The sequence below is a fragment of the Engraulis encrasicolus genome, chromosome 22 (assembly GCF_034702125.1).
Source record: "Engraulis encrasicolus isolate BLACKSEA-1 chromosome 22, IST_EnEncr_1.0, whole genome shotgun sequence".
Lineage (NCBI taxonomy): Eukaryota > Metazoa > Chordata > Actinopteri > Clupeiformes > Engraulidae > Engraulis > Engraulis encrasicolus.
This window is the reverse complement of record NC_085878.1, coordinates 2654410-2669409: the sequence shown is the minus strand read 5'-3', so window position 1 is coordinate 2669409 and position 15000 is coordinate 2654410. Positions and strand designations below refer to the sequence as shown.

General features: G+C 45.8%; 1 protein-coding gene across 1 annotated transcript in view; it reads right to left on the bottom strand.

The window, feature by feature from the left end:
• trpm7 (transient receptor potential cation channel, subfamily M, member 7) overlaps nt 1-15000 on the bottom strand; it is a 77492-nt gene that overhangs the window by 47274 nt on the left and 15218 nt on the right. The window contains exons 8-16 of the mRNA XM_063188388.1: nt 14088-14262; nt 11519-11642; nt 11316-11388; nt 6329-6429; nt 5545-5679; nt 5005-5058; nt 3871-4011; nt 1474-1605; nt 394-671 (exon numbers count right to left, since the gene is read on the bottom strand). Coding sequence (XP_063044458.1) covers nt 394-671; nt 1474-1605; nt 3871-4011; nt 5005-5058; nt 5545-5679; nt 6329-6429; nt 11316-11388; nt 11519-11642; nt 14088-14262 — 1213 coding nt within the window. The remainder of the gene's footprint in view (nt 1-393; nt 672-1473; nt 1606-3870; nt 4012-5004; nt 5059-5544; nt 5680-6328; nt 6430-11315; nt 11389-11518; nt 11643-14087; nt 14263-15000) is intronic.

Below are 15000 nucleotides of genomic sequence, written 5' to 3'. Positions count from 1 at the left end.
TTATCCAGATAGTTTGTTGGCTTCTTGGGTTTGGGTGCTCTTTAGTCCAAGGTATAGTACTTGCAGGATCAAAAAATGAGAATAAATTATCTGACTAAGTTAAAATGTCTTTATTAATATATATGTCCATGTAGGACCTGTCATATTAATAAAGACATTTTAATTTGGAGTGCCTTACAGTACAGTGAAGATGGTGACAAGAAGCGAGTTGAGAGAGAGAGAAGGGGTAGGGCCGGCAAAGGACCCGGGCCGGGAGTCGAACCCATGCCGGCCGCATAGTAGACGCCTGACCTACCATAGGGCCCAAAAATGTATATTTTAAAAGTTTCTTATTCTTATTTCTTATATATTCCAACTCTCTAACCACTAGGCCACTAGGCGGCTGCCACTTACTTGGAAGAGTCCTTGAGCTCCTCGGAGGTGTCGTCAACCACGTCGCTGCGCTTGGCCTCGTAGCCCATGGAGCGGCACAGCTTGCAGGCCACCAGGGCCTTGGCCATGGACTCCTCCCCGTGCTGCCAGAAGAACAGGGCCATCTTCTGGCGCTTCATCAGCACCGCCCACACCAGCAGCTCGTTGAAGGGGTACGGGAAGCGCCGCGTCTCCGGGTCGTCGATGTCCACGATGTCCTCCTTGCTCTTCTTCTTTGCCTGCTCCGTCGACGACTCCGGCTGGAAATGGGGAGAAGGGACAGAAGCGTGTGGGAGATGCTGACAGAAGCGTGTGGAGATGCTACGTGTGGAGATGCTACGTGTGGACATGCTACGTGTGGACATGCTACGTGTGGACATGCTACGTGTGGACATGCTACGTGTGGACATGCTACGTGTGGACATGCTGACAGAAGCGTGTGGAGATGCTACGTGTGGACATGCTAGGTGTGGAGATGCTGACAGAAGCGTGTGGAGATGCTACGTGTGGAGATGCTACGTGTGGAGATGCTACGTGTGGAGATGCTACGTGTGGAGATGCTACGTGTGGAGATGCTACGTGTGGAGATGCTACGTGTGGAGATGCTACGTGTGGAGATGCTACGCTTTGACACTGAAATACAGATAGCAAGCTAATAAGAGATGACTAATAATAGTGATGCAGGATTCAAATAGTCCTTTGAAATTGGTATGATGTTTTCCCTTTGGAACATAGAGAAATTAACATTCTTTTTTTTTTTTTTAAGATTTTTTTTGGTCTTTTTCCACTTTATTTTAAAGGAGTGTTAGAGGTGGACAGGAAGCGAATTGGGAGAGAGACGGTAACCCGGGCTGGGAATCGAACTCGGGTCAGCCGCATGGCAGGCGAGTGCCCTACCGGTTGGCCACAGCAGGGAAGTGAAATGAAAGTCACAACAATTTAAAAAAGTGTGTGTGTGAGTGTGTGTGTGTGTGTGTGTGTGTGTGTGTGTGTGTGTGTGTGTGTGTGTGTGTGTGTGTGTGTGTGTGTGTGTGTGTGTGTGTGTGTTGCTCGTACGTGTACCTTGGGCTTGTAAGGCTGGGCGGTCTTGATGAAGTGATTGTGCCGGGTCTTCTCCTTCTTGTCCGCCTGGATGCTGAAGGACTCGTGGTTCTTGCGGAGGTGGGAGGCACCGGCCGCATGGCGCCCCGACCGCTGAGGAAAGACAAAAGTCAAGTCAAGTCAAGTCAAAGTTTATTTGTAATGCACTTTTAACACAACAAAAGCAGCTGACCAAAGTGCTAACAGAAGGGCGTAAGTAAAAAAAGACTTGAAACAACATAAAGCAACAATTGACAAAAGACGTGGAGACATCCATAAAACACACAAAAAACACAGCCATTAGTGGATACGATATGACTGAAAAATATACTGAAGTCAGTATCAATAAGAACAAATAGACCTATATAAATGAATGAAAATCACACAAGAGTGTCAATAAATAAGAGGGTTTAAAAAAAGCCTCCTATAGTCATGTCATGTCCCCATCAGGGCTGTAGTACTCCAGTCCCGACTCAAGTCCGTTGTTTTATGGACTTGGACTTGTCTTGGACTCGCTATCAATTGGACTCGGACTTATCTTGGACTCGGACACTGGTCTTGCCAAATTAAGCTTTTGGACTCGACCGGGTCTGTCTTTATTTTGTTTAGAACATTGGCTACCATAAATTCTTGAGTGGAGCTTGAAATCCAACAACATACAAGTTTGTCTTCACATCCATGGCATATAGTTTCCCTTCAAACATCTACTTTATTGATATTCATCCTTTTCATTGTTTAATACTGACCGACATGTGACTCGGACTTGACTTGGACTCAAATCTTTTTGGACTCGGACTTGTCTCGAACTTGACTATTCTGGTCTTGGACTTGTCTTGGACTCTACAAAGGTGGACTTGACTACAGCCCTAGTCTCCATGCACCCTACATACAGCATAAACACACACCGGTAGTAGTATAGTCTCTACCAGTTCATTTGTTGATTAACCCATTGATGCTGGATGTCGCGCTGCACAACATTGGCCCTGGCGCCTGGAGCTGCATGGCGCAACATTCAGGTCATGAGATTTGAGACAATTCTATTAAAAATCTTGGCATGTTAGAGCTGAATGAACACATAATGCAAGATGAGGGTCTTAGAGTTTAAATGCAACTTATTGCATGTTTTTGTGTGCTTCACAGGCTGAGATATTTAGGTTGTTATAGGCTGAGAGCAACTTTGCTTAAAAAGGACTTAGGCATTCTGCAGTCTTTTTGCAGGTGCTTTAGGCATCAATGGGTTTAAGAGTGTTGGAGACTACTGGAGATATAGATATAAGTTCCTGGTATATAGATATAGTAATATATAGCCAAGTCGCCTAATTTCGCCCGTCCCCCAATTCCGCCCGCCTACTTATAAGTGATGATAGTTAATTATGTATCCACTGTTTAAGTCAGGAATGGATATCGACATGATACGGAGTTTGTATGCTTACAATTTGAAACGGTGATGACATTTAAAACCGAGTCAAACGGCCATAAACAGTATTGTAATGAAGGGTGTCGTAACGGCAGCATGGAACCTTAATTTCACGACGACATTCTGGCTAAAAACTCGCCCTGGCCGCTTCCCTGTTTCACTTTAGGACCAAAATTATTCAACCGTTTCCACAGTAACGACCAAACTAATCACAGTTCCTGCATCGGTAAAGCCAGGACTACAAGTGTGAACGAAATCAGCACAACAGCATGAAGGAATAATAAACAGTAACGGAAATACCGACGTGACCTGAAATCAAGCGGTCGGAATTGGGAGCCTTTCGCCAGTGAATTGTGCTGAAACTAGATTGTGGACATGCTGGACGTTATCGCCAAATTACGATAGAAAGGGCTACCAATGTTAGCGAATATTGCTCATTACCTCATCTACACAGTTGCCGGTATCCAAAAATATACGATAGCATAATTAAATAGTATCTGAAATAGTGATATTATCACGTTTTCAGTGAAGTGATCAGTGAAGTGGGCGAAATTTGGCGACCTTACTATAGTTCCTTGTATAGATTTTAATTCAGCAAGATTATATATTTTATTGTAATGACAGAAGGACCAGAACCACATCTGTTGTTCATATTCATTCTGTATTCCATGAAAGAATTTTCCAGATCAGTGCTTGCCATTATCTTGCATTTCAAACCTCAAAATGGATCCACTTTCCATTTCCTCCGGTCAAGGGTTAAACGGGCTAAAAGCGACCTGGAATTTCTCACTTCAGAAGGCACCTCCTCATTTCCACATCCCTTTCTGTCACCCTCTTCATCAATCATTTCCTGCCCATGAAACGCTTCAAAACATTACACAACGCAGCAGAGTGGAACATCACACCTGCTGAGGCTAATTTTGGGGACAGTAGTGTGGAAAAAACGAAATGACCAAACATACCCGATTGTTTCCATGAAGGTTGTTGTAGATTATCCTGAAGCGTTTCCTAGTGTAGTTGCATCTGTAGGTCCCGCCCATGAGGTACTCAATGACCAGGCCCACGTCGATGAGCGTGATCTTGTAGTTAGGCGGCAAGTTACCCTTTAGAGAAGAGTAGAATAGAGTAGAGTAGAGTAGAGTAGAGTAGAGTAGAGTAGAGTATCATTTATTAATCCAGAGGGGAAATTAAGGTGTCAAGTAGCATACATACACACACATACAGAAGACAATACACACAAGACATTACACACATCATTCCAAATATATAGCTCACCGTCACATATATTCAGCCCAAGGCAGATCTCACTTTCTCGCTCTCTCTCTCTGACGCACGCACGCACGCACGCACGCACGCAGGCACGCACGCACGCACGCACGCACAGAATATCAGAGAGGGGGCGGGAGAGGGTTAGGAAGTTAGGCAACCCACACAAGCTACCTGTCCATATAATAGGTTTGTAATGAGTTACACAGTCACACACATGGGCCACGAGTCACATACACACACATACATACGTGGGCCAGTGACGTTTCAGCAGAGGCATGTGTCAGGGTGGCGCAACGACAGCCAGTGCCACTACTGTATGGATTTCTGTTTGTTTGTGTGTTTTTAGAGGACTATCTAAGAAGCATATTCATTGCTGCGTATCATCATCCCCCGATTACTAATTAATAGAGATGTACAGGATCCAAGATCCGGTTCCGGATCCGGCAGGATAATAGGGTTTTTCAGACTATCCAGATCCGGCAGGATCTTAACCAGTGGATCCGGTATCCGGCAGGATCCTAAAAATCAGGATCCGGTGCATCTCTACTAATTAATGCATGGCCATAAGATACCGTTGCCAAACCGGATGTCTGAGCCCCCCCAAAAAGGTCTTTGAGCAGCGCGCTAAGCCCCCCACATTTGGGCTTGCATGCCCACCCTCGGGGACCCCGGTTCGAGTCCGGCCGGGGTCATTTCCCGATCCCCCCCTGTCTCTCTGCCCCATTCACTTCCTGTCACCATCTTCAACTGTCCTGTCAAATAAAGGAATAAAAGCCCCTAAAAATATATTTAAAAAAAAAATATATATATATATATATACTACTTACCTGTTTGACGTCTCTCACCAGATGAAAAAGAGTTGGATTGGTTGGTATTTGTTTCTGCGTGGAGAGAAAGGGACACACAGTGTTAATGAGTAATGAGGGGGGCAAGGCAAGTCAAGTGGAAAATTAATTGAAGGGGGAGAGCAGAGCAGAGCAGAGCAAGGCCTCTGACCACGCAAGTGGACTGACACCCAACAACTGAACACCACACCAGAACTGATTACTTATCTTGTTGGACAAGGATGTGTGTGTGTGTGTGTGCGTGTGAATGAGTGAGTGTGAGTGAGTGAGTGAGCGAGTGAGAGAGAGAGAGAGAGCAGGAGAAACAGAGACAGAGCAAGGGAGGGAGAGAGAGACTGTATGTGTGAGTATGTGACAGTGTATGAGAGTGAGAGTCAGAGAGAGAGTCAGAGTGTGTGTGTGTGTGTGTGTGTGTGTGTGTGTGTGTGTGTGTGTGTGTGTGTGTGTGTGTGTGTGTGTGTGTGTGTGTGTGTGTGTGTGTGTGTGTGTGTGTGTGTGTGTGTGTGTGTGTGTGTGTGTTACCGTGTTGTACAGCTCCTCTAGGCGGTTGATTGTCAGGAAGCGATGCATGCTGACCCCGTTCTCAATTAGCAGCTTGACGAAGTCCACGCGGTCCATCACCAGGGCGTCTAGCATGGCCTGCTCCAGGGACGCCACCTGCCGCATTGGAACAGAGTTTGTTTGTTTGTTTGTTTACATTTATGGCCAAATATGCAACTGTGGCTATTTCATGGCCAGTACAGGTAATAGAATTCGCCCCAAATCAACAATGATATAAATAATTGAATAAATACATTAAATAAGTTTGGTCACATCAAAACATTTTAAAAAGTTCAAAACCTTTGCCGCATTGAAACAAACAAATGATGTTCATCTGCACTTTAGGCAGCTGCTGTTGTGTGTGTGTGTGTGTGTGTGTGTGTGCGTGCGTGCGTGCGTGTGTGTGTGTGTGTGTGTGTGTGTGTGTGCGTGCGTGCGTGCGTGTGTGTAAGGTGGTCTATTAATAAAGTTGTCATTGTCATCTGATTCGATCAATGAAGCTGAACTACTGTATGGTAACTTGGAGGTGCGGTTGGCTTAGAACAAACCATATGACTACCACAACAAAGGTGAACAAGAATCTTCCCAGTCAAAGGGGGTCAATTTTTTTAACTTTAAGTCAGAGAAACCTGTAGAGAACATATCAGTATTGAAGTAATAAATGTGTGTAGTTCAGGCATAATGGATTTTATTTTGTTTTGCACCAGGTAGATGTGGCTTTTTTTGTTATTTGTGTAAATCATTGGAAAATGGTTCAGGAACGCACCAGTAGTTGCTGTCCGTACACCAATACGTGATCCTTGGCTATATCAACTCGGTTCCATGCCAGCGTTAAAACAAGCTGGTCGAATGCAGGGGCGTTTGTGCCTGCACAGAGAAACAGAACCAAACCATGAACACTTACGAATCAGAGAACAGAGGAAGACACAAATGGACAAGACAAGGAGAGAGACATATGACAAGAAAGGGAGGGAGAGAGAGAGAGAGAGAGAGAGAGAGAGAGAGAGAGAGAGAGAGGGAGAGAGAGAGAGAGAGAGAGAGAGAGAGAGAGAGAGAGAGAGAGAGAGAGAGAGAGAGAGTTCTCAAGCAGCATCCTGAAGAGAGATTTCACACATTCTTCCCACAGTGAAGACAGTATTTCATCGGCTTTCAAACAGGCATTCATCATGACAAATGAACAGACGTGGGCATTCGACTGCAGATACATTGTTCTCGTACTGACAGAAGACTGGCGGCTTCGAACATGTACCCCCAATTACAAGCTTTTACAATGGGCATATGGGTATTTCCTTCGATTGCCACGCCCACTTGATTGCGCCCACTAAAGTCTATTTTTATTTTACTGCCAATTTACACAGTTAACTACCAGAAACCATATTTGCACAACACACAAAAGCTCATCTAACAGTTTATAGGGTGCCAAATTATGTGAGGTAAAGTCTGTTAAGTTTCAATACAATACAACTAAGCTCTTTTTTGGGAAAAAACAAAACAGGCAGTGGTTTCCAGCATGTTGAATCGTCGTAAGAGGCCTAAGAGGGGATTGCCTTCTGCGTTCACCAATAAAAACAACAGATCTGACAGGGAAATATGCAAGTTCTCAGGCCTGTTCTCCGGGGACTTTTAAAAGGGAGAGACAAGCCAAACTTGCTTTTCTTATGGGCATTGTTTGCTTACTGAGCTAGCAAGGTCACGTGTAGGACAACAATCACAGCACAGGCCACACCACAGCACTGTCTAGCCTATTCTACTGTATAGTACACACACTATCTCCAGATTGATTGTGTGAGCAGTAGAGAGGAGAAAGACAACACAGACATGCTACTAGACAGAGTTCTCAGCAGGCGGCAGAGTACAAAGGCCCCACCTGTGGGAGTGATGACAGGGGAAAGGGAGAGAGAGAGAGAGAGAGAGAGAGAGAGAGAGAGAGAGAGAGTTAAAGAGAGTGAAATAGAAAAAGAGAGAGGAGAGAGAGGGGGGGGTGAGAGAAAGTGGGAGAGAGACAGAGAATGAGAGAGAGAGAGAGAGAGAGTGAAAGAGAGAGAAAGCGAGAGAGGGGGTGAGAGAAAGTGAGTGAGAGAGAGAGAGAGAGAGAGAGAGAGAGAGAGAGAGAGAGAGAGAGAGAGAAAAACAGAGAGAGACAGAGAGAAAACAGAGAAAGAAAGTGCGAGCGAGAGAGAGAGTGTAAGAGAGAGATACTAGAGGGAAGAATAACAGCGTGGTAAGATAAGCGCTCCAACAACAGAAACCTAAGGAGTTCCCCTGCTAGTGGGTCCCCTGGTTGAGGAATGTAGGAGGGGAAACATCGCCCACTGGGAGCGGAGCAGGGCTCTCCCGCTGCTCTGCTCTGCTCTCCTGCTGCTCTGCTCTGCTCTGCTCTCCCGCTGCTCTGGGGTGCATTTCTCAAAAGAGAAGTTGTTAGCCTGTTAGCAACTTGGGTAGTTGCCAATGGGAAAAGGCATTGAAAACAACAAAGTAGCTAGCAACTTTGGTTTTGAGAAATCCACCCCTGTTCTGTCCTGTTGGCCTGCCAGTGGCCTCAGCTCGCCTGCTCTGCTCTCCCGCTGCTCTGGGGTGCGTTTCTCGAAAGCGTAGTTGTTAGCCAGTTAGCAACTTGGGGTAGTTGCCAAAGGCAAATTGCATTGCAAACAACAAAGTAGCTAACATGGTTAGAAACTATGGTTTCGAGAAATGCACCCCTGCTCTGCTCTGTGGACAGCCAGGCAGGACTGGTACACAGGGAATCTTCCCAGTGGACAGACTAGACATAACAGTCCCCAGGGGATGACACGGTTGGTTTTTTGTTTTGTTTATTTGGGCTTTTTTGCTCGTAAAGACTGGCCCACAGTTCAAAAGGGGGAAGCCCATTGGTCCATCTTCAATAAAGACAGTGAACAGAGCCAAGCATGCAAACATAGCATGCACACGACTTGGATGTGTGAGGAGTCAGGTTAAGCCTAAACTGCCCGGGTGGTTGTTTGTTGTTGTTGTTGCTCCCAGCCCAACCCTGCCTGGTGGACGGACGGGCAGGTATGCAGTGCTACTTCGAGGGCCCAATGCCGAGATGCTGCGAAGCAGGGCTGGAACTTAAGCTTTTTCCCCCACCAGTCACGGTGACAGGTAGATTTCAAAATCTACCAGTCACTCACTGTTTTTACCAGTCAAAGTGACTGGTGGGTTGAAAAAATTACCAGCAGTCACCACTGAAATGTACCCGTCATTGGCCGGTGGACGGGTACTTATTTCCATCCCTGCTGCGAAGGTCCCTTAGCGTAGAGCAGAGCAGAGCAGAGCAGAGCAGAGCAGAGTAGAGTAGAGTAGAGTAGAGCAGAGCAGAGTAGAGTAGAGTAGAGCAGAGCAGAGCAGAGCAGAGTAGAGTAGAGTAGAGCAGAGTAGAGTAGAGCAGAGCAGAGTAGAGTAGAGCAGAGTAGAGCAGAGTAGAGTAGAGTAGAGCAGAGTAGAGCAGAGTAGAGCAGAGCAGAGCAGAGCAGAGCAGAGTAGAGTAGAGTAGAGTAGAGCAGAGCAGAGTAGAGTAGAGTAGAGTAGAGTAGAGCAGAGCAGAGCAGCGCAGCGCAGCGCAGCGCAGAGCAGAAAGCCAAAGCGGGCCTGGCCCCGTGCCCTTGCTGCCACAGAGAGCAGGGCCCACAGGAAGAGCGTGTGACAAAGCGGGATGGGAAGGGATGGGACCAGACGAGGCAGAACAGAAAAGAACAGCACAAGCCCTCCTACCCTGCTGTCTCTCTCTCTCTCTCTCTCTCCCCTCCCCTCCCCTCCCCTCCCCTCTCCTCTCCCCTCCCCTCCTCTCCTCTCCTCTCCTCTCCTCTCCTCTCCTCTCCTCTCCCCTCCCATCCCCTCCTCTCCTCTCCTCTCCCCTCCCATCCCCTCCTCTCCTCTCCTCTCCCCTCCTCTCCTCTCCTCTGCTCTCCTCTCCTCTCCTCTCCTCTCCTCTCCTCTCCCCTCCCCTCCCCTCCCCTCACCTCCCAAACCACCATCAGCATCACCACTGCCACCAACAGGGCCGCTGACAGACAGCATTCGCTGGGCCCAGGACAAAGTCATCTGAAAGGGCCCCCTACCCAATGCATACATGTAACGGGGACCCAATTCTGGGCCCCTTAGCTCACTGGGCCTGGGACAACACACCCCCTTGTCCCCCCCCGTCAGCGGACCTGGCCACCACCGCCGCTCCCTGCAGCAACGCAGGGCCCCGTTTGACAACAGGGGGGAAGGCTGGTCCCAAAACATATCCGTCTTCATTTAGGGAGCGCAAGCACCCAGAACGTAAACAGAGGGCAGCAGGAGCGCCCCCAAAACCCTGCTGTGCTGTGCTGTGCTGCGCTGCGCTGCGCTGCGCTGCGTTGCGTTGTGCTGTGCTGCGCTGCGTTGTGCTGTGCTGCGCTGTGCTGTGCTGTGCTGTGCTGTGCAGACATCTTGGCTCAGCTGTTGGACGCACAAGGAGAGCTGGACTCTGAGGTCGATGGGTTTCCTCCGTCAAGAGACATGAATTTGGTTCCTTCAATGCAGTGGTCAAATGCAGCCTTCAGGTCTGAAGCACTGCGGAACACGTGATAACACTACAGCCAATTTTCCAGGGAGTATCCAGGCAACCAGAGGACATTCATGATGACATCATTCACTATCAGAATCAAACTTCAGCTTCTGATTCTGACTGGTCAAACCTACAGTTACTCTTACTTAACCCATTTAGGCCTAAGCCCTTTTTGGGAAAAGTTGCCCTCTCCCTATCAAAACCAATATATCTCAGCCTCCGAAGCACATAAAAACATTAAATGAGTTGCATTTAAAAGCTAGAACCTTCATGTTGCACTAGAATGTGTTCATTCAGCTCAAACATACCCACATTTACTGTATAATAAAACAGCTAAAATCTCAAGAGCTTGAATGCAGTGTATATGTCGCTCCAGGACACAATGGGTTAAAAGTGAACTGTCTAGAATGGTGGCCAAAGTAGGTATTGCAACTATGCTGCTCATTGAAACGGTGCTGCCTATTGTCAAATTGGATCTTTTCATGAATATTTACAAAATCATAAAAAGCACGACCAAAGTACAGTAAGTTTTGCCGCTAAAAATGGAAATTTCTGGAGATACAAAATGGTGCACACTGATATGATCCACCTTTTCATGTATGAAAAGTGCAATTTTTCCAGTCATAATGTATACTTAGTTATCTAATGGTGGTTGTAAGTACTTGTGAAAAAGGTATCATTTGTGAATGGGCAGCATGAATTCTGGAAAGACACTGCTAAAGATATTACACACCAGGGCTTGACATTAACTTTTCCACCCACCACCCACTGTGGCTAGTGGTTTTCCTGAGTCACTAGCCATTCAGGTGTTCCACTAGCCACAACTTTTATATAGTTTTTCTTCTTTATCATGATAGTGTATGTCTAACCTCAGATGCAAGATGAGGGTTTAGCTTTCTACATGGAAATATATCAAGCAAATAGAAACTGACTTACTGAGATTTTCTTGAACTTAAATACAAACAACTCATATGGGCAGAATAGGGTACTATGATTTGCATGTCATACCAAGGAATAAGCTGCCAGCCAAATTGGCTAGTGACACTGACGGTATTACTAGCCGCAGTCAAGTTTTACCAGCATTTGGCCGGTTGGCAGGTGCCAGTGTCAAGCCCTGTTAGACACACTACACCTTTAATATCATTGGAAGGACATGATCTGCAACTTGACCAAGTGTGCAGCACAACATGTCATCCAGACCCACCTTTCAGGAAGGCTTTGAGTATGGCTACGTCTATGTCCTGGTGATCCTCCGCGCCAACGTGAAAGACGGTTATCTTTCATCACAAACAAAACAGAAGAAGAGAACAAGAAAGACCAGATATTAAAAACTATGGTGAAAACATTTAAGTAATTCAAGGAGGTGGTTCAGGAGAAAGAGAGACAAACTGAAGTAAGTTTGTATACCAGTTCTTTGTTCTTCATGCATTCCATTAGTGTCTGAAAAAGGTGGATGGCATCGCTGTGACTGAAGTTGAAGGTCTTCTTGATTGTGGCAATAATGTCGGCTTCCACTCCATCTGGAAGTCCCCTGAAAGGCAACCAATCGATCGTCAATAAATATACAATATTAGGTCCTCACACACTGTTATTCCTTCAAGAAATCTCTCACATCAAGGCTTTATATTTGTCGCCTTTGAGTTTGTCTTCACTTGCCTCTTCAGAATGACCAGAAGAAACAGTAGCACTATTGCTTGAGTGACATGTCCAGTGAGCGCATTCACACACAAATTCACCAAAGTAAGGTGCACTTCAGTTCTTTTGATACAACATACAGTTTTGATACAACTTTCCTTACTCAAACAGCAATGTGTAACTTTTCTTCAAACAATTGCAATTGGACATTGAATGGGTGCATCCCGATTTCAAAGGTCTTCTGGATGTCAGACCAAGGTAGACCTGAGCGATGTAAACGCAAAGCAGCAGGTGGTTCGCCTCTGTCAAAAAATGGCATAATAATGTGAAACTTTTCATGCCCACACTATGCAAGGACAATGTATAAAATGTGCTACTAAATATCTACCCAACTAATATGAACTGTTTTCAAAATGTATTTTATTGACTCTGATACGATTTAGCCTGCCATTTCATATCTGGTCCTTGATTAATGTGCCACTTCATATTCACACAGTTTAAGGCCATTATTTGACAGAGGTGGGCAGGTCCTCCATTGGTTTGCATTGACTTAAGAGCACAGGTCTACCTACAGAAGATGGCGGCTGCACTTGCCTTTTTCCAGTACTGTCGCAAATTGCCGGTGTTCTGTAAAGTCCTCCTACATGTCATATAATCCTACAAACCGCCATTGGGCATGCGCAGACCATGAAACGTCAACACCAGCTGATCCTAAGACTGTGCAATATTAGCGGAGAACAGATAAATAGAGTACTTTAATTTACAATTTACACTACAGGTGTGTGTTTATTATCATTATTTGTGTATGTGTGTCTTAGAAATTGAAGTGTGACCCTGGCAACTTAGCTAACTTACTCGTTATGCTAGCGGTTTTGCTAGCGCTTTTGCTAAAGTTTAATAAAAAGCCAGGTTTTTGGTAGTACTTGTATCCATGACCATGCGATTTTATTTTCATATCTTTCATCTCGTAAATCTAACACCCTGTTTGGTGTTACTGTTTTGTATTTTACTGTAAACAATATTACGTAGGAAAATATTACAATGTAGGAAAATCTGGCAGAACACCGGTTCACCTCTAGTCTAATGTTTTACCATTATGGGCGCATTCAGGCCGACTAAGAACCGTGCCGGTGCCCGTTCCCGCACTTAATCAGGTGGTTGGTTCGCAATGCGACCTGCAAAATACTTAATTTTCTTCCGCAAACCATCCAGGTAACAGTCAAGTGAAGCAAAAGTTCAGAGCCCGGTTTGCAGATGAGCACTTTAGTGCCGAAAGCAACTGGTGCGGGCACTGGCACCGGCTCCGTTTTGGTCAGCCTGAAAACCCTCTAGTTCAGTGATTCTCAAAGTGTGGTCCGCGACAGGGCTCATATGGTTCGGGAGAGGATTTCTACTTTTTCAAGACGAGCTCACGGTAAGCTTTATTTGTAATATTATTACATAGCTAGACATAGCTGAAGTCTCCGTTTCACCACAATAAACCAGGCGTGTAAATGTGAATAAAAAGTAAGTGATCTGCATCGAAATTAGCAGTGTCAAATTAACACTTCAACTGTCAATCCAGGGGCCTCATTTATCAAGCGTTCTTAGGCACAGATCTGTGCGTAAAGCATGCGTGCGATCATTCCTGAGCAAAGTGTGGGATTTATGAACATGTACTTGAACATAGAAATGTGCCTAAATCTACGCACACCTCAGACCATGCGTGCGAGTGGAAGAAACGTGAAATCACAAATAATATTGGCCGTGCAAGGTACCAATTGCTTTGAATGGCAATGGAGTATGACAGTGTGCTATTTGACAGTGTTTTCTTCGATGTGTGTCTCCTTCATTTATTTATTTTGAAACATTGTCCTCCCTCTGTCGAAAGCACCCCCATTTCTGCCGCGGAAATGTTTCTATCTCTGCACTTCCCGCCAGCGCTTCGAGTGGCGTGTGTCCGCGTGTGTCCATATGTGTCCAAACAGGGTGGCGCCTTTGAATTAACATGGCATTTGAATATATTTTAATGCCATATATGGTTACTTGGAGGCGTTACGGGATACAAATTAGTCCGAATGTGCGCGTTCACAGTGATTTGGAAGGTGTGGGATTTACCATGCAGAGGTGTGCGTAGGAACAGCCAACGCACGTTTGATAAATCCCGATTTTTCTATACTTGCGACCATTCTATATTTCACTCGTAGGACACAATTTAGAAGGCATTCTACGAACAAATGATAAATGAGGCCCCAGGTCTCTGAACATTTTTGGGGGGACATATGGTCCTTGACTTGAAAAAGTTTGAGAAACACTGCTCTAGTCTATGGGGAAGACATTTACACTCCAGAGTCAAACTCACCCCCCCTCCTCGGTCTGCTTGTGTACGTAGGCCAGTATGTCTGCGGCGCGCCCGGTGCCCTCGCACACCACCACTGGCACAGGCGGGCTCTCCTGCAGGTACTCCAGCACCGTCAAAATCACGTTGGGCCCCCCCTCGAATATCAGGGCCACCACTGGCACACCCTGCCCGATTCCTAGCCAAAACAGAAATGCACACACAACACATGAGTTCTTTATTCAGGTCATCATCTTCAGTTCTTCAAGTATGCAATGGGACCCCATGCCCGATTCCTGGTCACAGCAGAAATATATACACACACATGAATTAATTCATTAATCATGTACAACAGCCGAGATATTACACCACATTAACATCTTGTTCTGCAAATATGTACCGGGATACCTAGCCACACACACACATGCACACACACAGACACACAAACAAGCACATGTGCGCACACACTCTGCTTTTACTTAACTTCACACACAAATATGCTCAATGCTCAACATGCACACACTCGCACACAAACACACTTTACTCCTTTATTCATGTACTGCAATCCAGAAACACGACACCTTGTTCTCCATTATATTTAGTGAAGCTCTGCTTAAAATGATTGATGATGATGATGATAACTTTTTGCTTGTGTATTTGTGGAGTCAACTCTCCCAGGGCCCATAGAAGCACATACACATGGTCATGACAGCCAGAAATGTGAGATAATGTCTCACATACTGTATGAGGGATCATTGTGAAAAACATCCCTAATTTGTTGCAGGGGAGTGCTTGTCTTGCCCAAGTAGGACACGATACGTGCAGCGAATGCTAAAACATAGCGGAAGACAACTGCCGGCCGGTGCCAATATTGGAGAAGCAAATCACATCTAACCATTCTAGATGATTCATTCTGATTATGCGGAGGAGAGACAAT